The sequence below is a fragment of the Nerophis ophidion genome, linkage group LG08 (assembly GCF_033978795.1).
Source record: "Nerophis ophidion isolate RoL-2023_Sa linkage group LG08, RoL_Noph_v1.0, whole genome shotgun sequence".
Classification (NCBI taxonomy): domain Eukaryota; kingdom Metazoa; phylum Chordata; class Actinopteri; order Syngnathiformes; family Syngnathidae; genus Nerophis; species Nerophis ophidion.
This window is the reverse complement of record NC_084618.1, coordinates 67624410-67650558: the sequence shown is the minus strand read 5'-3', so window position 1 is coordinate 67650558 and position 26149 is coordinate 67624410. Positions and strand designations below refer to the sequence as shown.

The window sequence follows — 26149 nt, the reverse complement described above, 5'->3', positions numbered from 1 at the left end:
TATCCTGTGAGTTAGATTGACTTCAAATTTCAATCTGTCCTGTTCCTTTGCCACAGGCAACACAGATAGTCAAGCCCCGCCTAAGCTGCCGGCAGACTCTTCTAGTCGCGACCTGGCCGACTCTGGACTGACTTCGCAGGGCGGCTACGACTCGGAAGTGAAAAGAATGATACAGCTGTTGGAACAACAGACGTCATCTGCTATGAGAGGTAAACATTCTTATGTGTGCCATATTTCTCTGATCGGCTTTTATCCAAGAGGAGACTGAGGGCTGCCATAAAATGGAGCAGTGTATACTAAGGTGGAACCCAGATGAGGTTGGCCAGGTACCAACGATAGTGTACCTTTTACTGCAGGGTCACTCCTGGCTACACTAAGCAACATTTTATTAGGAGGGCCTCCACCCCAATATCTTTAACCCTGGTGTGGAAGCATCTTCTCACTGCAGTCGTCCATTTTATTAGGAGGGCCTCCACCCCAATATCTCTAACCCTGGTGTGGAAGCATCTTCTCACTGCAGTTGTCCATTTTATTAGGAGGGCCTCCACCCCAATATCTCTAACCCTGGTGTGGAAGCATCTTCTCACTGCAGTCGTCCATTTTATTAGTAGGGCCTCCACCCCAACATCTCTAACCCTGGTGTGGAAGCATCTTCTCACTGCAGTCGTCCATTTTATTAGGAGGGCCTCCACCCCAATATCTCTAACCCTGGTGTGGAAGCATCTTCTCACTGCAGTCGTCCATTTTATAAGGAGGGCCTCCACCCCAATATCTCTAACCCTGGTGTGGAAGCATCTTCTCACTGCAGTCGTCCATTTTATTAGGAGGGCCTCCACCCCAATATCTTTAACCCTGGTGTGGAAGCATCTTCTCACTGCAGTCGTCCATTTTATTAGGAGGGCCTCCACCCCAATATCTCTAACCCTGGTGTGGAAGCATCTTCTCACTGCAGTCGTCCATTTTATTAGGAGGGCCTCCACCCCAATATCTCTAACCCTGGTGTGGAAGCATCTTCTCACTGCAGTCGTCCATTTTATAAGGAGGGCCTCCACCCCAATATCTCTAACCCTGGTGTGGAAGCATCTTCTCACTGCAGTCGTCCATTTTATTAGTAGGGCCTCCACCCCAATATCTCTAACCCTGGTGTGGAAGCATCTTCTCACTGCAGTCGTCCATTTTATAAGGAGGGCCTCCACCCCAATATCTCTAACCCTGGTGTGGAAGCATCTTCTCACTGCAGTCGTCCATTTTATTAGGAGGGCCTCCACCCCAATATCTCTAACCCTGGTGTGGAAGCATCTTCTCACTGCAGTCGTCCATTTTATTAGGAGGGCCTCCACCCCAATATCTTTAACCCTGGTGTGGAAGCATATTCTCACTGCAGTCGTCCATTTTATTAGGAGGGCCTCCACCCCAATATCTCTAACCCTGGTGTGGAAGCATCTTCTCACTGCAGTCGTCCATTTTATTAGGAGGGCCTCCACCCCAATATCTCTAACCCTGGTGTGGAAGCATCTTCTCACTGCAGTCGTCCATTTTATTAGGAGGGCCTCCACCCCAATATCTCTAACCCTGGTGTGGAAGCATCTTCTCACTGCAGTCGTCCATTTTATTAGTAGGGCCTCCACCCCAACATCTCTAACCCTGGTGTGGAAGCATCTTCTCACTGCAGTCGTCCATTTTATTAGGAGGGCCTCCACCCCAATATCTCTAACCCTGGTGTGGAAGCATCTTCTCACTGCAGTCGTCCATTTTATAAGGAGGGCCTCCACCCCAATATCTCTAACCCTGGTGTGGAAGCATCTTCTCACTGCAGTCGTCCATTTTATTAGGAGGGCCTCCACCCCAATATCTCTAACCCTGGTGTGGAAGCATCTTCTCACTGCAGTCGTCCATTTTATTAGGAGGGCCTCCACCCCAATATCTCTAACCCTGGTGTGGAAGCATCTTCTCACTGCAGTCGTCCATTTTATAAGGAGGGCCTCCACCCCAATATCTCTAACCCTGGTGTGGAAGCATCTTCTCACTGCAGTCGTCCATTTTATTAGTAGGGCCTCCACCCCAATATCTCTAACCCTGGTGTGGAAGCATCTTCTCACTGCAGTCGTCCATTTTATAAGGAGGGCCTCCACCCCAATATCTCTAACCCTGGTGTGGAAGCATCTTCTCACTGCAGTCGTCCATTTTATTAGGAGGGCCTCCACCCCAATATCTCTAACCCTGGTGTGGAAGCATCTTCTCACTGCAGTCGTCCATTTTATTAGGAGGGCCTCCACCCCAATATCTCTAACCCTGGTGTGGAAGCATATTCTCACTGCAGTCGTCCATTTTATTAGGAGGGCCTCCACCCCAATATCTCTAACCCTGGTGTGGAAGCATCTTCTCACTGCAGTCGTCCATTTTATTAGGAGGGCCTCCACCCCAATATCTCTAACCCTGGTGTGGAAGCATCTTCTCACTGCAGTCGTCCATTTTATTAGGAGGGCCTCCACCCCAATATCTCTAACCCTGGTGTGGAAGCATCTTCTCACTGCAGTCGTCCATTTTATTAGGAGGGCCTCCACCCCAATATCTCTAACCCTGGTGTGGAAGCATCTTCTCACTGCAGTCGTCCATTTTATTAGGAGGGCCTCCACCCCAATATCTCTAACCCTGGTGTGGAAGCATCTTCTCACTGCAGTCGTCCATTTTATTAGGAGGGCCTCCACCCCAATATCTCTAACCCTGGTGTGGAAGCATCTTCTCACTGCAGTCGTCCATTTTATTAGTAGGGCCTCCACCCCAATATCTCTAACCCTGGTGTGGAAGCATCTTCTCACTGCAGTCGTCCATTTTATTAGTAGGGCCTCCACCCCAATATCTCTAACCCTGGTGTGGAAGCATCTTCTCACTGCAGTCGTCCATTTTATTAGGAGGGCCTCCACCCCAATATCTCTAACCCTGGTGTGGAAGCATCTTCTCACTGCAGTCGTCCATTTTATAAGGAGGGCCTCCACCCCAATATCTCTAACCCTGGTGTGGAAGCATCTTCTCACTGCAGTCGTCCATTTTATTAGGAGGGCCTCCACCCCAATATCTCTAACCCTGGTGTGGAAGCATCTTCTCACTGCAGTCGTCCATTTTATTAGGAGGGCCTCCACCCCAATATCTCTAACCCTGGTGTGGAAGCATCTTCTCACTGCAGTCGTCCATTTTATAAGGAGGGCCTCCACCCCAATATCTCTAACCCTGGTGTGGAAGCATCTTCTCACTGCAGTCGTCCATTTTATTAGGAGGGCCTCCACCCCAATATCTCTAACCCTGGTGTGGAAGCATCTTCTCACTGCAGTCGTCCATTTTATTAGGAGGGCCTCCACCCCAATATCTCTAACCCTGGTGTGGAAGCATCTTCTCACTGCAGTCGTCCATTTTATTAGGAGGGCCTCCACCCCAATATCTCTAACCCTGGTGTGGAAGCATCTTCTCACTGCAGTCGTCCATTTTATAAGGAGGGCCTCCACCCCAATATCTCTAACCCTGGTGTGGAAGCATCTTCTCACTGCAGTCGTCCATTTTATTAGGAGGGCCTCCACCCCAATATCTTTAACCCTGGTGTGGAAGCATCTTCTCACTGCAGTCGTCCATTTTATTAGGAGGGCCTCCACCCCAATATCTCTAACCCTGGTGTGGAAGCATCTTCTCACTGCAGTCGTCCATTTTATTAGGAGGGCCTCCACCCCAATATCTCTAACCCTGGTGTGGAAGCATCTTCTCACTGCAGTCGTCCATTTTATTAGGAGGGCCTCCACCCCAATATCTCTAACCCTGGTGTGGAAGCATCTTCTCACTGCAGTCGTCCATTTTATTAGGAGGGCCTCCACCCCAATATCTCTAACCCTGGTGTGGAAGCATCTTCTCACTGCAGTCGTCCATTTTATAAGGAGGGCCTCCACCCCAATATCTCTAACCCTGGTGTGGAAGCATCTTCTCACTGCAGTCGTCCATTTTATTAGGAGGGCCTCCACCCCAATATCTCTAACCCTGGTGTGGAAGCATCTTCTCACTGCAGTCGTCCATTTTATTAGGAGGGCCTCCACCCCAATATCTCTAACCCTGGTGTGGAAGCATCTTCTCACTGCAGTCGTCCATTTTATAAGGAGGGCCTCCACCCCAATATCTCTAACCCTGGTGTGGAAGCATCTTCTCACTGCAGTCGTCCATTTTATTAGGAGGGCCTCCACCCCAATATCTCTAACCCTGGTGTGGAAGCATCTTCTCACTGCAGTCGTCCATTTTATAAGGAGGGCCTCCACCCCAATATCTCTAACCCTGGTGTGGAAGCATCTTCTCACTGCAGTCGTCCATTTTATTAGGAGGGCCTCCACCCCAATATCTTTAACCCTGGTGTGGAAGCATCTTCTCACTGCAGTCGTCCATTTTATTAGGAGGGCCTCCACCCCAATATCTCTAACCCTGGTGTGGAAGCATCTTCTCACTGCAGTCGTCCATTTTATTAGGAGGGCCTCCACCCCAATATCTCTAACCCTGGTGTGGAAACATCTTCTCACTGCAGTCGTCCAACAAAGTGTGCGGCTTCACTCCATCCCACATCCTTTCTTCTATGTTCTACATCAGGGGTAGAGAACCTATGGCTTGCGAGCCAGATGTGGCTCTTTTGATGACTGCATCTGTCTCTTGGATAAATCTGAGCTGACATTGCAATCACTGTTAAAAATAACGCTCAAAATATAAAACATTCTCATGCTTTTTTATGTTCAAGAAGTTGCGTTAATGGTAAAAAGGTATTTGTTTATTATTGGTTAGTGTGGGGCTTGTTCTTCAGACCACCAAGCACTGACATGAGAGCCTGTTTCAGGGTTACAATATTGTTTTATTTTTCAATAAGTCTCTCAGTTGCTTTCCAGCAATTGTATTTTTCTCTTTCGTTCTCGCTCGCGTTCTGGCTCCAGCTCCAACCCTGTCTCTCCTCCTGGCTGCTGCTTATAACGGAGCGACAGGTGAATAGATAAAAAGGCCCAGGTGGGCCGTCTACGCATCTGTCGCTGATTTCGAGGCCGGTCCTGGCAACACCCCGCTTCGCTGCAGGCCCGCAGGCCACACCCCTCCACAGTTAGCTTCAGAATAACAATGTTATTACAAAGAACAAGAGACCTATTATACTCTAGAAATGTTGGTCTTAGTTAAAAATGCACATGTTTAGTTGTGTTCAGTGTTAAAAAAATATATCTTATATGGCTCTTAAGGAAATACATTTTAAAATATTTGGCTTCTTGGCTCTTTCGGCCAAAAAGGTTCCCGACCCTTGCTCTACATATTGTTGGCCCCAATCCAGCATTTTCAAGCATGAAAAGTGCTAACTGAACTTACAAGGAAGGTAAGCAGCCCACCTGAGTACAAAGCAACCACAAGGCCCGCAGTGTCATAGTCGCAGCCGCTGATTGGCTCAGCCTCCGGTCCTGACTTTAAGTGGCTGTTATTTTATGTTTAGAGAGCTCTCAACGCGTTGAGAAAAACATATTTCGAAGGTTTTTCATGCTCTAGCTATAAAACATTTGTATTTATATGAATAATTCCTACTTGGCAAAAAGTCATCGACCACGGTAAGCAAATAACTGCAGCAAAGGTTTGGTTTACTGCATTTGACTCAACCTTCAATTGGATTAAAGGCCTGCTTTGGACCTAATAACCTTTATGTTGGATGCAAAATAACACATTTAACAAACAGTAATTAAACGATCAAACATTACATATAGCTCTGAAACCAGTGCATGAGAAGGGACATTTGCTCTTATATCCTTATCAGTGACAGAGCAGGGAGGGGCTAGGAATATGTTTGTGTAAAAATGTATACGGAGCATGCTGTCATTCATTCATTCATATTTGACATGCGCCTATTCACACATAACATATTGCGGGGCCCTACTCAAAGAGCCAAATGTGTTGTAGTACCTGCTTTTGCCAGTAGAAACAGCGAGTAGAGCCATGTAGGTACTAGGTTTTGTCCTAGAACCAACATTTTGGGACCGGTACCAGTACCAAAATGTATTTGGATCATTTTTAATACTTTTTTGAATAAAAGAGACCACCAAACATTTCATTATTGGTTTTATTTGAAGAGAAATGCTTATGATCCATGAAACATTTGTTTATTGTTGCAATGAAAGAAGCATGTTGTCATTAAATGAGATAGTCAGCAGACTTCTCTTTTTGTAGTAAGTTAATGAACAAAGACTCCCAATTAGTCTGCTGACATATGCAGTGACATATTGTCTCATTTATCAGACTTTCATCAAGGAGTCAACTTTGATCGTCACAAGCAGACTAAACCACAGTCACATGCTTTCTTGCATGCTCTTCACATCTTGTGTACACTGGGAATCCAACACTGCAACCTGATTCTAACACACTAAATAGTAAATCTAACACTACAAGCAGAATCTAACACACTAAATAGTAAATCCAACACTACAAACAGAATCTAACACACTAAATAGTAAATCTAACACTACAAACAGAATCTAACACACTAAATAGTAAATCTAACACTACAAACAGAATCTAACACACTAAATAGTAAATCTAACACTACAAACAGATTCTAACACACTAAATAGTAAATCTAACACTACAAACAGAATCTAACACACTAAATAGTAAATCTAACACTACAAACAGAATCTAACACACTAAATAGTAAATCTAACACTACAAACAGAATCTAACACACTAAATAGTAAATCTAACACTACAAGCAGAATCTAACACACTAAATAGTAAATCTAACACTACAAACAGATTCTAACACACTAAATAGTAAATCTAACACTACAAACAGAATCTAACACACTAAATAGTAAATCTAACACTACAAACAGAATCTAACACACTAAATAGTAAATCTAACACTACAAACAGAATCTAACACACTAAATAGTAAATCTAACACTACAAGCAGAATCTAACACACTAAATAGCAGAAATACAAACATTTGAATAGCTCTGATGAACATTTATTACAAGACAATAAGTTAGAGTAGTTATGTATCGGTACAAGTAGAAGTAGTGTACTCAAATATAGTAGCAGTGCAAGATGAAATAGTGTAACAGTATGTACAGTATGTACAGTATGTACAGTACAGGAAGCAACATATATGAAGGTGTCTACAGTTCTTTGGCAGTTGAGTAGTGACAGAAGTATGAACAAAGGTCATGGAACACTATGACTTCTTTATACTCTTCTTTTTACATTATTTACAGTCATTGAATGAAGAGTCAGTCATAGTCCAGTAATTAGGGTGGTAAGTAAAGTGTTTTTACATTATTTACAGTCATTGAATGAAGAGTCAGTCATAGTCCAGTAATTAGGGTGGTAAGTAAAGTGTTTTTACATTATTTACAGTCATTGAATGAAGAGTAAGTAATAGTCCAGTAATTAGGGTGGTAAGTAAAGTGTTTTTACATTATTTACAGTCATTGAATGAAGAGTAAGTAATAGTCCAGTAATTAGGGTGGTAAGTAAAGTGATTGTTGTACAATTGTGATGAGTATTAATCAGCGGTGCAGTTGAGTAGTCTGATGTCTGTCTCGGGGATAGTAGCTCCTCCTGACTCTCTCCGTGTTGGACTACTTGGATACTGCCTGACTGCAGCAATGCTTATTTTGTACACATTATGAAGGACAAACTGTAAAAATGCATTATCAATATACTTGTTCATTTACTGTTAATATCTGCTTACTTCCTGTTTCAACATGTTCTATCTACACTTCTGTTCAAATGTAATAATCACTTATTCTTCTCTTCTTTGATACATGACATTAGTTTTGGATGATACCACACATTCAGGTATGGATCATGTTGATACCAAGTAGTTCCAGGATCATACATTGGTCATATTCAAAGTCCTCATGTATTTACTGACTTTATAAACATCATATTGATTAAAAAAAAACGAACACAGATTTTGTGTAGCTAAAAAATATTGATGTAATCATAGTAGTATCGACTAGATACACTCCTATACTTGATATCATTACAGTGGATGTCATGTGTAGATCCACCAAAGGTGTTTGTTTACATTCTGACGGTGGTGAGCTACAGTGTGTAGTGAAGCATGTTTAGCTAGTCCTCATCCTCCAGTGATAATGTTAGATGCAAGAAACGTACTTTTTTTTTGCCATGGAGACCAGGATTAGTGATTTAGAAGTAGCTAAAACACTGTGGAGGGATGTTAGCCATGTGTTAAAGCAGCTCTTCCTGAGGGTGTTTCAGTGTTATAACTTCACCTTTATCTTGACTTTTTACACCAAAATGTGTCCATCCTACCTTTTCTGTCTGCTTGGAAGTACTCTGTGTGTGTGCGCTGCCATACATGCTCCTCTGTTCCTAAAAGCAGCAATGTCACCAGGTGACGACGACACACCGTCAAGCCTGTTAAAAAAAAAGATAGAGCCGGTACTTTTTAGAGGTGGTATAGTACCGATTATGATTTATTGGTATTGCGGTACTTGACTAGTACTGGTATACTGTACAACCTTAGATGATACTACAGTATATACAAACCCTGTTTCCATATGAGTTGGGAAATGGTGTTCGATGTAAATATAAACAGAATACAATGATCTGCAAATGGTGTTAGATGTAAATATAAACAGAATACAATGATCTGCAAATGGTGTTAGATGTAAATATAAACAGAATACAATGATTTGCAAATCCTTTTCAAGCCATATTCAGTTGAATATGCTACAAAGACAACATATTTCATGTTCAAACTCATAAATGTTTTTTGTTTTTTTGTGCAAATAATCATTAACTTTAGAATTTGATGCCAGCAACACGTGACAAAGAAGTTGGGAAAGGTGGCAATAAATACTGATAAAGTTGAGGAATGCTCATCAAACACTTATTTGGAACATCCCACAGGTGTGCAGGCTAATTGGGAACAGGTGGGTGCCATGATTGGCTATAAAAGCAGCTTCCTTGAAATGCTAAGTCTTTCACAAAGAAGGATGGGGTGAGCTGTCCTATTTTACACTTCATAATGCACCACACATTTTCCATGGGAGACAGGTCTGGACTGCAGGCGGGCCAGGAAAGTACCCGCACTCTTTTACTACGAAGCCACGCTGTTGTAACACGTGGCTTGGCATTGTCTTGCTGAAATAAGCAGGGGCGTCCATGATAACATTGCTTGGATGACAACATATGTTGTTCCAAAAGCTGTATGGACCTTTCAGCATTAATGGTGCCGTCACAGATTGGGTACTGATTAATGCCAAGGGCTACCAGTTTGATACACACCTAAATAAATTGCCAGAAATAGCCAATTTGCTCAATTTACCTTTAATAAATCTGTCTCTCTCTCTCGCTCTCTCTCTTATATATATATATATATATATATATATATTTAAAAAAATTGTATTTTTGTCTGTCACACCGTCGTATATTTTTTTTCCTTTTACGGAAGGTTTTTTGTAGACAATAAATGATGAAAAAACACTTAATTAAACGGTTTAAAAGAGGAGGAAACAGGAAAAAAATGAAAATTAAATTTTGAAACATAGTTTATCTTCAATTTCGACTCTTTAAAATTCAAAATTCAACCAAAAAAAAGAAGACAAAAACTAGCTCATTTGAATCTTTTTGAAAAAAATAAAAAAAGAAACACATTTTTCCTGATTAAGATTAATTTTCGAATTTTGATGACATGTTTTAAATATGTTAAAATCCAATCTGCACTTTGTTAGAATATATAACACATTGGACCAAGCTATATTTCTAACAAAGACTAATCATTATTTCTTCTAGATTTTACAGAACAAAAATGTTAAAAGAAATTCAAAGGACTTTGAAATAAGATTTAAATTTAATCCTAAAGATTTTCTAGATTTGCCAGAATAATTTTTTTGAATTTTAATCATAATAAGTTTGAAGAAATATTTCACAAATATTCTTTGTCGAAAAAAACAGAAGCTAAAATGACGAATTAAATAAAAATGGATTTATTATTCTTTACAATAAAAAAATGTACTTGAACATTGATTTAAATTGTCAGGAAAGAAGAGGAAAGAATTTAAAAGGTAAAAAGGTATATGTGTTTATCCATCCATCCATTTTCTACCGCTTACTCCCTTTTGGGGTCGCGGGGGGCGCTGGCGTCTATCTCAGCTACAATCGGGCGGAAGGCGGGGTACACCCTGGACAAGTCGCCACCTCATTGCAGTATATGTGTTTAAAAATCCTAAAATCATTTTTAAAGTTGTATTTTTTCTCTAAAATTGTCTTTCTGAAATAAATGAATTTATTTAAACAAGTGAAGACCAAGTCTTTAAAATATTTTCTTGGATTTTCAAATTCTATTTGAGTTTTGTCTCTCTTAGAATTAAAAATGTTGACCAGCTTGCTAGTAAATAAATACCATTTAAAAATAGAGGCAGCTCACTGGTAAGTGCTGCTCTTTGAGCTATTTTTAGAACAGGCCAGCGGGCGACTCATCTGGTCCTTACGGGCGACCTGGTGCCCACCTTGGTGACCCCTGCTGTAGTTAGTGACCCCTGCTGTAGTTAGTGACCCCTGCTGTAGTTAGTGACCCCTGCTGTAGTTAGTGACCCCTGCTGTAGTTAGTGACCCCTGCTGTAGTTAGTGACCCCTGCTGTAGTTAGTGAGCCCTGCTGTAGTTAGTGAGCCCTGCTGTAGTTAGTGACCCCTGCTGTAGTTAGTGACCCCTGCTGTAGTTAGTGACCCCTGCTGTAGTTAGTGACCCCTGCTGTAGTTAGTGACCCCTGATGTAGTTAGTGACCCCTGCTGTAGTTAGTGACCCCTGCTGTAGTTAGTGACCCCTGCTGTAGTTAGTGACCCCTGCTGTAGTTAGTGACCCCTGCTGTAGTTAGTGACCCCTGCTGTAGTTAGTGACCCCTGCTGTAGTTAGTGACCCCTGATGTAGTTAGTGACCCCTGCTGTAGTTAGTGACCCCTGCTGTAGTTAGTGACCCCTGCTGTAGTTAGTGACCCCTGCTGTAGTTAGTGACCCCTGCTGTAGTTAGTGACCCCTGATGTAGTTAGTGACCCCTGCTGTAGTTAGTGACCCCTGCTGTAGTTAGTGACCCCTGCTGTAGTTAGTGACGCCTGCTGTAGTTAGTGACCCCTGATGTAGTTAGTGACCCCTGCTGTAGTTGGTGACGCCTGCTGTAGTTAGTGACCCCTGATGTAGTTAGTGAGCCCTGCTGTAGTTAGTGAGCCCTGCTGTAGTTAGTGACCCCTGCTGTAGTTAGTGACCCCTGATGTAGTTAGTGAGCCCTGCTGTAGTTAGTGACCCCTGATGTAGTTAGTGACCCCTGCTGTAGTTAGTGACCCCTGCTGTAGTTAGTGAGCCCTGCTGTAGTTAGTGAGCCCTGATGTAGTTAGTGACCCCTGATGTAGTTAGTGACCCCTGATGTAGTTAGTGAGCCCTGCTGTAGTTAGTGACCCCTGCTGTAGTTAGTGAGCCCTGCTGTAGTTAGTGAGCCCTGCTGTAGTTAGTGAGCCCTGATGTAGTTAGTGACCCCTGCTGTAGTTAGTGACCCCTGCTGTAGTTAGTGAGCCCTGCTGTAGTTAGTGAGCCCTGCTGTAGTTAGTGAGCCCTGCTGTAGTTAGTGAGCCCTGCTGTAGTTAGTGACCCCTGATGTAGTTAGTGACCCCTGCTGTAGTTAGTGACCCCTGCTGTAGTTAGTGAGCCCTGCTGTAGTTAGTGAGCCCTGCTGTAGTTAGTGACCCCTGCTGTAGTTAGTGACCCCTGCTGTAGTTAGTGACCCCTGATGTAGTTAGTGAGCCCTGCTGTAGTTAGTGACCCCTGCTGTAGTTAGTGACCCCTGCTGTAGTTAGTGACGCCTGCTGTAGTTAGTGACCCCTGCTGTAGTTAGTGAGCCCTGCTGTAGTTAGTGACCCCTGCTGTAGTTAGTGACCCCTGCTGTAGTTAGTGACCCCTGCTGTAGTTAGTGATGCCTGTTGTAGTTAGTGACCCCTGATGTAGTTAGTGAGCCCTGCTGTAGTTAGTGAGCCCTGCTGTAGTTAGTGACCCCTGATGTAGTTAGTGACCCCTGCTGTAGTTAGTGACCCCTGATGTAGTTAGTGAGCCCTGCTGTAGTTAGTGACCCCTGATGTAGTTAGTGACCCCTGCTGTAGTTAGTGAGCCCTGATGTAGTTAGTGACCCCTGCTGTAGTTAGTGAGCCCTGATGTAGTTAGTGACCCCTGCTGTAGTTAGTGACCCCTGCTGTAGTTAGTGACCCCTGCTGTAGTTAGTGACCCCTGCTGTAGTTAGTGAGCCCTGCTGTAGTTAGTGAGCCCTGCTGTAGTTAGTGACCCCTGCTGTAGTTAGTGAGCCCTGCTGTAGTTAGTGACCCCTGCTGTAGTTAGTGACCCCTGCTGTAGTTAGTGAGCCCTGCTGTAGTTAGTGAGCCCTGCTGTAGTTAGTGACCCCTGCTGTAGTTAGTGACCCCTGCTGTAGTTAGTGAGCCCTGATGTAGTTAGTGACCCCTGCTGTAGTTAGTGAGCCCTGCTGTAGTTAGTGACCCCTGCTGTAGTTAGTGACCCCTGCTGTAGTTAGTGAGCCCTGATGTAGTTAGTGACCCCTGCTGTAGTTAGTGAGCCCTGATCTAGTTAGTGACCCCTGCTGTAGTTAGTGAGCCCTGCTGTAGTTAGTGACCCCTGCTGTAGTTAGTGAGCCCTGCTGTAGTTAGTGACCCCTGCTGTAGTTAGTGACTCCTGCTGTAGTTAGTGAGCCCTGCTGTAGTTAGTGAGCCCTGCTGTAGTTAGTGACCCCTGATGTAGTTAGTGACCCGTGCTGTAGTTAGTGACCCCTGCTGTAGTTAGTGAGCCCTGCTGTAGTTAGTGAGCCCTGCTGTAGTTAGTGACCCCTGATGTAGTTAGTGAGCCCTGCTGTAGTTAGTGAGCCCTGCTGTAGTTAGTGACCCCTGCTGTAGTTAGTGAGCCCTGCTGTAGTTAGTGACCCCTGCTGTAGTTAGTGAGCCCTGCTGTAGTTAGTGACCCCTGCTGTAGTTAGTGAGCCCTGCTGTAGTTAGTGAGCCCTGCTGTAGTTAGTGAGCCCTGCTGTAGTTAGTGACCCCTGCTGTAGTTAGTGAGCCCTGCTGTAGTTAGTGAGCCCTGCTGTAGTTAGTGACCCCTGCTGTAGTTAGTGACCCCTGCTGTAGTTAGTGACCCCTGCTGTAGTTAGTGAGCCCTGCTGTAGTTAGTGACCCCTGCTGTAGTTAGTGAGCCCTGCTGTAGTTAGTGAGCCCTGCTGTAGTTAGTGAGCCCTGCTGTAGTTAGTGACCCCTGCTGTAGTTAGTGAGCCCTGCTGTAGTTAGTGAGCCCTGCTGTAGTTAGTGACCCCTGCTGTAGTTAGTGACCCCTGATGTAGTTAGTGAGCCCTGCTGTAGTTAGTGACCCTTGCTGTAGTTAGTGAGCCCTGCTGTAGTTAGTGAGCCCTGCTGTAGTTAGTGAGCCCTGCTGTAGTTAGTGACCCCTGCTGTAGTTAGTGAGCCCTGCTGTAGTTAGTGAGCCCTGCTGTAGTTAGTGACCCCTGCTGTAGTTAGTGACCCCTGATGTAGTTAGTGAGCCCTGCTGTAGTTAGTGACCCTTGCTGTAGTTAGTGAGCCCTGCTGTAGTTAGTGAGCCCTGCTGTAGTTAGTGAGCCCTGCTGTAGTTAGTGACCCCTGATGTAGTTAGTGAGCCCTGCTGTAGTTAGTGACCCTTGCTGTAGTTAGTGAGCCCTGCTGTAGTTAGTGAGCCCTGCTGTAGTTAGTGAGCCCTGCTGTAGTTAGTGACCCCTGCTGTAGTTAGTGAGCCCTGCTGTAGTTAGTGAGCCCTGCTGTAGTTAGTGACCCCTGCTGTAGTTAGTGACCCCTGATGTAGTTAGTGAGCCCTGCTGTAGTTAGTGACCCTTGCTGTAGTTAGTGAGCCCTGCTGTAGTTAGTGAGCCCTGCTGTAGTTAGTGACCCCTGCTGTAGTTAGTGAGCCCTGCTGTAGTTAGTGAGCCCTGCTGTAGTTAGTGACCCCTGCTGTAGTTAGTGACCCCTGATGTAGTTAGTGAGCCCTGCTGTAGTTAGTGACCCTTGCTGTAGTTAGTGAGCCCTGCTGTAGTTAGTGAGCCCTGCTGTAGTTAGTGAGCCCTGCTGTAGTTAGTGACCCCTGATGTAGTTAGTGAGCCCTGCTGTAGTTAGTGACCCTTGCTGTAGTTAGTGACCCCTGCTGTAGTTAGTGAGCCCTGCTGTAGTTAGTGAGCCCTGCTGTAGTTAGTGAGCCCTGCTGTAGTTAGTGACCCCTGCTGTAGTTAGTGAGCCCTGCTGTAGTTAGTGAGCCCTGCTGTAGTTAGTGACCCCTGCTGTAGTTAGTGACCCCTGATGTAGTTAGTGAGCCCTGCTGTAGTTAGTGACCCTTGCTGTAGTTAGTGAGCCCTGCTGTAGTTAGTGAGCCCTGCTGTAGTTAGTGACCCCTGCTGTAGTTAGTGAGCCCTGCTGTAGTTAGTGACCCCTGCTGTAGTTAGTGACTTGAGCACAGACACTAGGTGCCATTAAAATGTGTGTGCTTGAACACATTCATCTTCTAAACTTCTTACAAGTGTGTGTTAAAACAAAAAATCTCCTAGTCGAGGTTGAAAAAGAGGTTTTGTCCTTCTCAGGCCTGAACTAAAATAGAGTTTGGGTCTAGAGAGGAAGTGGTGGCCACGCCTGGAATGTCAGCTGCTCTGCAAGTTATTTCTGCTGCCGAGCAGTTTGTGTTCCTTCCATCCTGTCACACTGAAGGCAGCAAGCATTCTTCTCCTCACTATCTACATCTACATCTACATCTACACATACACATACACATACACATACACATACATCTACATCTACATCTACATCTACACATACATATACATCTACACATACACATACATCTACATATACATCTACATCTACATATACACATACATATACACATACATCTACATATACATCTACATCTACATATACACATACATATACACATACATCTACATATACATCTACATCTACATATACACATACATATACATCTAAACATACATCTACATATACATCTACATATACACATACATATACATCTACACATACACATACATCTACATATACATCTACATCTACACATACACATACATCTACATATACATCTACATCTACAAATACACATACATCTACATCTACATCTACATATATATATATATATATATATATATATATATATATATATATATATATATATATAATCTGTGTTCATTCTTTGTTGTTGTCACAATGCACATTTCTGTGTTGTGAAGGAGAAGAAGTTGTTGTTGTTGTTGTCACAATGAACATAGAGTTGATTGTGTGTTGTGAAGAAGAAGAAGAAGAAGAAGAAGAAGAAGAAGAAGAAGAAGAAGAAGAAGAAGAAGAATAAGAGCTGCTAGTTTGAAATGTCACTTTTCTTTGACTCCACTCTGCATTCTCCTCCTGTTGGCTGGAGCCCTCACATAAAGTAGGCTCCTCCCCGTCCACATGAAGACACACCCCCTCACATAAAGTAGGCTCCTCCCCGTCCACATGAAGACACACCCCCTCACATAAAGTAGGCTCCTCCCCGTCCACATGAAGACACACCCCCTCACATAAAGTAGGCTCCTCCCCGTCCACATGAAGACACGCCTCCTCACATAAAGTAGGCTCCTCCCCGTCCACATGAAGACACGCCCCCTTACATAAAGTAGGCTCCTCTCTGTCCATGTCTACTCTGTTGCCATTGGTCAGGGGTCCACCCCGCCCACATGAAGACACGCCCCCTCACCGGTTAGGCGGTAATGGCCGCCCCTCCCTGTACACAAACTACATCACATGACATTTCAGCACATACCCAGCCCCTTCCTGCTGTGTCACTGCTCTCTATCTCATGTTCTCATCAGAGGGCTGCTCTCTATCTCATGTTCTCATTGTAGGGCTGCTCTCTAGCTCATGTTCTCATCGTAGGGCTGCTCTCTATCTCATGTTCTCATTGTACGGCTGCTCTCTAGCTCATGTTCTCATTGTAGGGCTGCTCTCTATCTCATGTTCTCATCGTAGGGCTGCTCTCTAGCTCATGTTCTCATCGTAGGGCTGCTCTCTATCTCATGTTCTCATCGTAGGGCTGCTCTCTATCTCATGTTCTCATCGTAGAGCTGCTCCCTATCTCATGTTCTCATCGTAGGGCTGCTCTCTATCTCATGTTCTCATCGCAGGGCTGCTCTCTAGCTCATGTTCTCATCGTAGGGCTGCTCTCTATCTCATGTTCTCATCGTAGGGCTGTTCCTCTCTATCTCATGTTCTCATCGTAGGGCTGTTCTCTAGCTCATGTTCTCATCGTAGGGCTGTTCCTCTCTATCTCATGTTCTCATCGTAGGGCTGCTCTCTATCTCATGTTCTCATCGTAGGGCTGCTCTCTATCTCATGTTCTCATTGTACGGCTGCTCTCTAGCTCATGTTCTCATTGTAGGGCTGCTCTCTATCTCATGTTCTCATCGTAGGGCTGCTCTCTAGCTCATGTTCTCATCGTAGGGCTGCTCCCTATCTCATGTTCTCATCGTAGGGCTGTTCCTCTCTATCTCATGTTCTCATCGTAGGGCTGTTCTCTAGCTCATGTTCTCATCGTAGGGCTGCTCTCTATCTCATGTTCTCATCGTAGGGCTGCTCTCTATCTCATGTTCTCATCGTAGGGCTGTTCCTCTCTATCTCATGTTCTCATCGTAGGGCTGCTCTCTATCTCAGGGCTGACTTGTGTGCAAATGTAGTCTTATTTTGCACTGAAACCATCAATGACTGAACTATCTGCAGCTCATGAATTTTCATCAAATTCAATTCACCTTTCATTGAAAAAGTATCAAGAGGTGTGGAAATGTGCATCACCAAACTACTCCCCATGAAGTGGTGAGTCTAACTAAGTACAAATGTCCATGAAGTGGTGAGTCTAACTAAGTACAAATGTCCATGAAGTGGTGAGTCTAACTAAGTACCAATGTCCATGAAGTGGTGAGTCTAAGTACAAATGTCCATGAAGTGGTGAGTCTAACTAAGTACAAATGTCCATGAAGTGGTGAGTCTAAGTAAGTACAAATGTCCATGAAGTGGTGAGTCTAAGTAAGTACAAATGTCCATGAAGTGGTGAGTCTAACTAAGTACAAATGTCCATGAAGTGGTGAGTCTAACTAAGTACAAATGTCCATGAAGTGGTGAGTCTAAGTACAAATGTCCATGAAGTGGTGAGTCTAAGTACAAATGTCCATGAAGTAGTGAGTTTAACTAAGTACAAATGTCCATGAAGTGGTGAATCTAAGTAAGTACAAATGTCCATGAAGTGGTGAGTCTAAGTAAGTACAAATGTCCATGAAGTGGTGAGTCTAAGTAAGTACAAATGTCCATGAAGTGGTGAGTCTAACTAAGTACAAATGTCCATGAAGTGGTGAGTCTAAGTACAAATGTCCATGAAGTGGTGAGTCTAAGTACAAATGTCCATGAAGTAGTGAGTTTAACTAAGTACAAATGTCCATGAAGTGGTGAATCTAAGTAAGTACAAATGTCCATGAAGTGGTGAGTCTAACTAAGTACAAATGTCCATGAAGTGGTGAGTCTAACTAAGTACAAATGTCCATGAAGTGGTGAGTCTAAGTACAAATGTCCATGAAGTGGTGAGTCTAAGTACAAATGTCCATGAAGTAGTGAGTTTAACTAAGTACAAATGTCCATGAAGTGGTGAATCTAAGTAAGTACAAATGTCCATGAAGTGGTGAGTCTAAGTAAGTACAAATGTCCATGAAGTGGTGAGTCTAAGTAAGTACAAATGTCCATGAAGTGGTGAGTCTAACTAAGTACAAATGTCCATGAAGTGATGAGTCTAAGTACAAATGTCCATGAAGTGGTGAGTCTAAGTACAAATGTCCATGAAGTAGTGAGTTTAACTAAGTACAAATGTCCATGAAGTGGTGAATCTAAGTAAGTACAAATGTCCATGAAGTGGTGAGTCTAACTAAGTACAAATGTCCATGAAGTGGTGAGTCTAACTAAGTACAAATGTCCATGAAGTGGTGAGTCTAACTAAGTACAAATGTCTATGAAGTAGTGAGTTTAAGTACAAATGTCTATGAAGTAGTGAGTTTAAGTACAAATGTCCATGAAGTGGTGAGTCTAAGTACAAATGTCCATGAAGTGGTGAGTCAAACTAAGTACAAATGTCCATGAAGTAGTGAGTTTAAGTACAAATGTCCATGAAGTGGTGAGTCTAACTAAGTACAAATGTCTATGAAGTGGTGAGTCTAAGTACAAATGTCCATGAAGTAGTGAGTCTAACTAAGTACAAATGTCCATGAAGTGGTGAGTCTAAGTACAAATGTCCATGAAGTAGTGAGTCTAACTAAGTACAAATGTCCATGAAGTAGTGAGTCTAACTAAGTACAAATGTCTATGAAGTGGTGAGTCTAAGTACAAATGTCCATGAAGTAGTGAGTTTAAGTACAAATGTCCATGAAGTGGTGAGTCTAACTAAGTACAAATGTCTATGAAGTGGTGAGTCTAAGTACAAATGTCCATGAAGTAGTGAGTCTAACTAAGTACAAATGTCCATGAAGTGGTGAGTCTAAGTACAAATGTCCATGAAGTAGTGAGTCTAACTAAGTACAAATGTCCATGAAGTGGTGAGTCTAACTAAGTACAAATGTCCATGAAGTGGTGAGTCTAACTAAGTACAAATGTCTATGAAGTAGTGAGTTTAAGTACAAATGTCCATGAAGTGGTGAGTCTAAGTACAAATGTCCATGAAGTGGTGAGTCTAACTAAGTACAAATGTCCATGAAGTGGTGAGTCTAACTAAGTACAAATGTCCATGAAGTAGTGAGTCTAAGTAAGTACAAATGTCCATGAAGTGGTGAGTCTAAGTAAGTACAAATGTCCATGAAGTGGTGAGTCTAACTAAGTACAAATGTCCATGAAGTGGTGAGTCTAAGTAAGTACAAATGTCCATGAAGTGGTGAGTCTAACTAAGTACAAATGTCCATGAATTGGTGAGTCTAACTAAGTACAAATGTCCATGAATTGGTGAGTCTAAGTAAGTACAAATGTCCATGAAGTGGTGAATTTAAGTACAAATGTCCATGAAGTGGTGAGTCTAACTAAGTACAAATGTCCATGAAGTGGTGAGTTTAAGTACAAATGTCCATGAAGTGGTGAGTCTAACTAAGTACAAATGTCCATGAATTGGTGAGTCTAAGTACGAATGTCCATGAATTGGTGTGTCTAAGTACAAATGTCCATGAAGTGGTGAGTCTAACTAAGTACAAATGTCCATGAAGTGGTGAGTCTAAGTACGAATGTCCATGAATTGGTGAGTCTAAGTACAAATGTCCATGAAGTGGTGAGTCTAAGTACAAATGTCCATGAAGTGGTGAGTTTAAGTACAAATGTCCATGAAGTGGTGAGTCTAAGTACAAATGTCCATGAAGTGGTGAGTTTAAGTACAAATGTCCATGAAGTAGTGAGTTTAAGTACAAATGTCCATGAATTGGTGTGTCTAAGTACAAATGTCCATGAAGTGGTGAGTCTAAGTACAAATGTCCATGAAGTGGTGAGTCTAAGTACAAATGTCCATGAAGTGGTGAGTCTAAGTACGAATGTCCATGAATTGGTGAGTCTAAGTACAAATGTCCATGAAGTGGTGAGTCTAAGTACAAATGTCCATGAAGTGGTGAGTTTAAGTACAAATGTCCATGAAGTGGTGAGTCTAAGTACAAATGTCCATGAAGTGGTGAGTTTAAGTACAAATGTCCATGAAGTGGTGAGTCTAAGTACGAATGTCCATGAAGTGGTGAGTCTAAGTACAAATGTCCATGAAGTGGTGAGTCTAAGTACAAATGTCCATGAAGTGGTGAGTTTAAGTACAAATGTCCATGAAGTGGTGAGTCTAAGTACAAATGTCCATGAAGTGGTGAGTTTAAGTACAAATGTCCATGAAGTGGTGAGTTGAAGTACAAATGTCCATGAAGTGGTGAGTCTAAGTACAAATGTCCATGAAGTGGTGAGTCTAAGTACAAATGTCCATGAAGTGGTGAGTTTAAGTACAAATGTCCATGAAGTGGTGAGTCTAAGTACGAATGTCCATGAAGTGGTGAGTCTAAGTACAAATGTCCATGAAGTGGTGAGTCTAAGTACAAATGTCCATGAAGTGGTGAGTTTAAGTACAAATGTCCATGAAGTGGTGAGTCTAAGTACAAATGTCCATGAAGTGGTGAGTTTAAGTACAAATGTCCATGAAGTGGTGAGTCTAAGTACGAATGTCCATGAAGTAGTGAGTCTAAGTACAAATGTCCATGAAGTGGTGAGTCTAAGTACAAATGTCCATGAAGTGGTGAGTTTAAGTACAAATGTCCATGAAGTGGTGAGTCTAAGTACAAATGTCCATGAAGTGGTGAGTTTAAGTACAAATGTCCATGAAGTGGTGAGTTGAAGTACAAATGAGTACTCATTCTGGTATCTTTTTAAACTGAGCTGAAACCCGTCACTGATTCCCTAAAAACCCAAACTCATGTTAGAGAACCTGGAGTGTGTGTGATGTCACACCAAACTTTATACTACCTGGAGTGTGTGTGATGTCACACCAAACTTTATACTACCTGGAGTGTGTGTGATGTCACACCCAAACTTTATACTACCTGGAGTGTGTGTGATGTCACACCCAAACTTTATACTACCTGGAGTGTGTGTGATGTCACACCCAAACTTTATACTACCTGGAGTGTGTGTGATGTCACACCCAAACTTTATACTACCTGGAGTGTGTGTGATGTCACACCCAAACTTTATACTACCTGGAGTGTGTGTGATGTCACACCCAAACTTTATACTACCTGGAGTGTGTGTGATGTCACACCCAAACTTTATACTACCTGGAGTGTGTGTGATGTCACACCCAAACTTTATACTACCTGGAGTGTGTGTGATGTCACACCCAAACTTTATACTACCTGGAGTGTGTGTGATGTCACACCCAAACTTTATACTACCTGGAGTGTGTGTGATGTCACACCCAAACTTTATACTACCTGGAGTGTGTGTGATGTCACACCCAAACTTTATACTACCTGGAGTGTGTGTGATGTCACACCCAAACTTTATACTACCTGGAGTGTGTGTGATGTCACACCCAAACTTTATACTACCTGGAGTGTGTGTGATGTCACACCCAAACTTTATACTACCTGGAGTGTGTGTGATGTCACACCCAAACTTTATACTACCTGGAGTGTACCTCAACGCTGTATTTAAGTTGCTCAACGTCAGGACCTAATTCAACAAGATGTCAAGTTGTTTCAATGTCTGGTTCCTGCTTGGCATAAACAGTGAACTAATAAAGTGTGTTGTTCCTAGATGGATCACATGTGCAGAAGAAGAAAGTGATATAAAGTGTGTTGTTCCTAGATGGATCACATGTGCAGAGGAAGAAAGTGATATAAAGTATGTTGTTCCTAGATGGATCACATGTGCAGAAGAAGAAAGTGGTATAAAGTGTGTTGTTCTGAGATGGATCACATGTGCAGAGGAAGAAAGTGATATAAAGTGTGTTGTTCCAAGATGGATCACATGTGCAGAAGAAGAAAGTGATATAAAGTGTGTTGTTCCTAGATGGATCACATGTGCAGAGGAAGAAAGTGATATAAAGTGTGTTGTTCCTAGATGGATCACATGTGCAGAAGAAGAAAGTGGTATAAAGTGTGTTGTTCTGAGATGGATCACATGTGCAGAAGAAGAAAGTGATATAAAGTGTGTTGTTCCTAGATGGATCACATGTGCAGAAGAAGAAAGTGATATAAAGTGTGTTGTTCCTAGATGGATCACATGTGCAGAAGAAGAAAGTGATATAAAGTGTGTTGTTCCTAGATGGATCACATGTGCAGAAGAAGAAAGTGGTATAAAGTGTGTTGTTCCTAGATGGATCACATGTGCAGAAGAAGAAAGTGATATAAAGTGTGTTGTTCCTAGATGGATCACATGTGCAGAAGAAGAAAGTGATATAAAGTGTGTTGTTCCTAGATGGATCACATGTGCAGAAGAAGAAAGTGATATAAAGTGTGTTGTTCCTAGATGGATCACATGTGCAGAAGAAGAAAGTGATATAAAGTGTGTTGTTCCTAGATGGATCACATGTGCAGAGGAAGAAAGTGATATAAAGTGTGTTGTTCCTAGATGGATCACATGTGCAGAGGAAGAAAGTGATATAAAGTGTGTTGTTCCTAGATGGATCACATGTGCAGAAGAAGAAAGTGATATAAAGTGTGTTGTTCCTAGATGGATCACATGTGCAGAAGAAGAAAGTGATATAAAGTGTGTTGTTCCTAGATGGATCACATGTGCAGAAGAAGAAAGTGATATAAAGTGTGTTGTTCCTAGATGGATCACATGTGCAGAAGAAGAAAGTGGTATAAAGTGTGTTGTTCCTAGATGGATCACATGTGCAGAAGAAGAAAGTGATATAAAGTGTGTTGTTCCTAGATGGATCACATGTGCAGAAGAAGAAAGTGATATAAAGTGTGTTGTTCCTAGATGGATCACATGTGCAGAAGAAGAAAGTGATATAAAGTGTGTTGTTCCTAGATGGATCACATGTGCAGAAGAAGAAAGTGATATAAAGTGTGTTGTTCCTAGATGGATCACATGTGCAGAGGAAGAAAGTGATATAAAGTGTGTTGTTCCTAGATGGATCACATGTGCAGAAGAAGAAAGTGGTATAAAGTGTGTTGTTCTGAGATGGATCACATGTGCAGAGGAAGAAAGTGATATAAAGTGTGTTGTTCCAAGATGGATCACATGTGCAGAAGAAGAAAGTGATATAAAGTGTGTTGTTCCTAGATGGATCACATGTGCAGAGGAAGAAAGTGATATAAAGTGTGTTGTTCCTAGATGGATCACATGTGCAGAAGAAGAAAGTGGTATAAAGTGTGTTGTTCTGAGATGGATCACATGTGCAGAGGAAGAAAGTGATATAAAGTGTGTTGTTCCTAGATGGATCACATGTGCAGAAGAAGAAAGTGATATAAAGTGTGTTGTTCCTAGATGGATCACATGTGCAGAAGAAGAAAGTGATATAAAGTGTGTTGTTCCTAGATGGATCACATGTGCAGAAGAAGAAAGTGATATAAAGTGTGTTGTTCCTAGATGGATCACATGTGCAGAAGAAGAAAGTGATATAAAGTATGTTGTTCCTAGATGGATCACATGTGCAGAGGAAGAAAGTGATATAAAGTGTGTTGTTCCTAGATGGATCACATGTGCAGAAGAAGAAAGTGGTATAAAGTGTGTTGTTCTGAGATGGATCACATGTGCAGAGGAAGAAAGTGATATAAAGTGTGTTGTTCCAAGATGGATCACATGTGCAGAAGAAGAAAGTGATATAAAGTGTGTTGTTCCTAGATGGATCACATGTGCAGAGGAAGAAAGTGATATAAAGTGTGTTGTTCCTAGATGGATCACATGTGCAGAAGAAGAAAGTGGTATAAAGTGTGTTGTTCTGAGATGGATCACATGTGCAGAGGAAGAAAGTGATATAAAGTGTGTTGTTCCTAGATGGATCACATGTGCAGAAGAAGAAAGTGATATAAAGTGTGTTGTTCCTAGATGGATCACATGTGCAGAAGAAGAAAGTGATATAAAGTGTGTTGTTCCTAGATGGATCACATGTGCAGAAGAAGAAAGTGATATAAAGTGTGTTGTTCCTAGATGGATCACATGTGCAGAAGAAGAAAGTGATATAAAGTGTGTTGTTCCTAGATGGATCACATGTGCAGAAGAAGAAGAAGGAAGGAGACCAAAGCTGCAGCAACAGCAGAAGAAACATGAGATTCATGAAGGTGGACACTGGGTATGTTCTACTTACATACTTACATACATCTTCTACTTACATACTCACATACATCTTCTACTTACATACTCACATACATCTTCTACTGTTGTACATGTTCTACTTACATACTCACATACATCTTCTACTTACATACTCACATACATCTTCTACTTACATACTTACATACATCTTCTACTTACATACTCACATACATCTTCTACTTACATACTCACATACATCTTCTACTTACATACTTACATACATCTTCTACTTACATACTTACATACATCTTCTACTTACATACTCACATACATCTTCTACTTGCATACTCACATACATACATCTACTGTTGTACATGTTATACTTACATACTTACATACATCTTCTACTTACATACTCACATACATACATCTACTGTTGTACATGTTCTACTTACATACTTACATACATCTTCTACTTACATACTCACATACATACATCTACTGTTGTACATGTTCTACTTACATACTCACAAACATACATCTACTGTTGTACATGTTCTACTTACATACTCACATACATCTTCTACTTACATACTTACATACATCTTCTACTTACATACTCACATACATCTTCTACTTACATACTCACATACATACATCTACTGTTGTACATGTTCTACTTACATACTTACATACATCTTCTACTTACATACTCACATACATCTTCTACTGTTGTACATGTTCTACTTACATACTCACATACATCTTCTACTTACATACTTACATACATCTTCTACTTACATACTCACATACATACATCTACTGTTGTACATGTTCTACTTACATACTCACATACATCTTCTACTTACATACTTACATACATCTTCTACTTACATACTCACATACATCTTCTACTTACATACTTACATACATCTTCTACTTACATACTCACATACATCTTCTACTTACATACTCACATACATCTTCTACTTACATACTTACATACATCTTCTACTTACATACTTACATACATCTTCTACTTACATACTCACATACATCTTCTACTTGCATACTCATATACATACATCTACTGTTGTACATGTTATACTTACATACTTACATACATCTTCTACTTACATACTCACATACATACATCTACTGTTGTACATGTTCTACTTACATACTTACATACATCTTCTACTTACATACTCACATACATACATCTACTGTTGTACATGTTCTACTTACATACTCACATACATCTTCTACTTACATACTCACAAACATACATCTACTGTTGTACATGTTCTACTTACATACTCACATACATCTTCTACTTACATACTTACATACATCTTCTACTTACATACTCACATACATCTTCTACTTACATACTCACATACATACATCTACTGTTGTACATGTTCTACTTACATACTTACATACATCTTCTACTTACATACTCACATACATCTTCTACTGTTGTACATGTTCTACTTACATACTCACATACATCTTCTACTTACATACTTACATACATCTTCTACTTACATACTCACATACATACATCTACTGTTGTACATGTTCTACTTACATACTCACATACATCTTCTACTTACATACTTACATACATCTTCTACTTACATACTCACATACATCTTCTACTTACATACTCACATACATACATCTACTGTTGTACATGTTCTACTTACATACTTACATAAATCTTCTACTTACATACTCACATACATCTTCTACTGTTGTACATGTTCTACTTACATACTTACATACATCTTCTACTTACATACTCACATACATCTTCTACTGTTGTACATGTTCTACTTACATACTCACATACATCTTCTACTTACATACATCTTCTACTTACATACTCACATACATCTTCTACTTACATACTTACATACATCTTCTACTTACATACTCACATACATCTTCTACTGTTGTACATGTTCTACTTACATACTCACATACATCTTCTACTTACATACTTACATACATATTCTACTTACATACTTACATACATATTCTACTTACATACTCACATACATCTTCTACTTATATACTCACATACATACATCTACTGTTGTACATGTTCTACTTACATACTTACATACATCTTCTACTTACATACTCACATACATCTTCTACTGTTGTACATGTTCTACTTACATACTCACATACATCTTCTACTTACATACTCACATACATCTTCTACTTACATACTCACATACATCTTCTACTGTTGTACATGTTCTACTTACATACT

The 26149-nt window shown here is 41.6% G+C and overlaps 1 protein-coding gene across 1 annotated transcript in view; it reads left to right on the top strand.

Annotated features, from left to right (window-relative positions):
* The window catches only part of LOC133558456 (KN motif and ankyrin repeat domain-containing protein 1-like), a 64895-nt gene that overhangs the window by 8459 nt on the left and 30287 nt on the right, over positions 1 to 26149 (top strand). Inside the window, exons 4-5 of the mRNA XM_061909838.1 lie at positions 57 to 209; positions 23809 to 23899. Coding sequence (XP_061765822.1) covers positions 57 to 209; positions 23809 to 23899 — 244 coding nt within the window. The remainder of the gene's footprint in view (positions 1 to 56; positions 210 to 23808; positions 23900 to 26149) is intronic.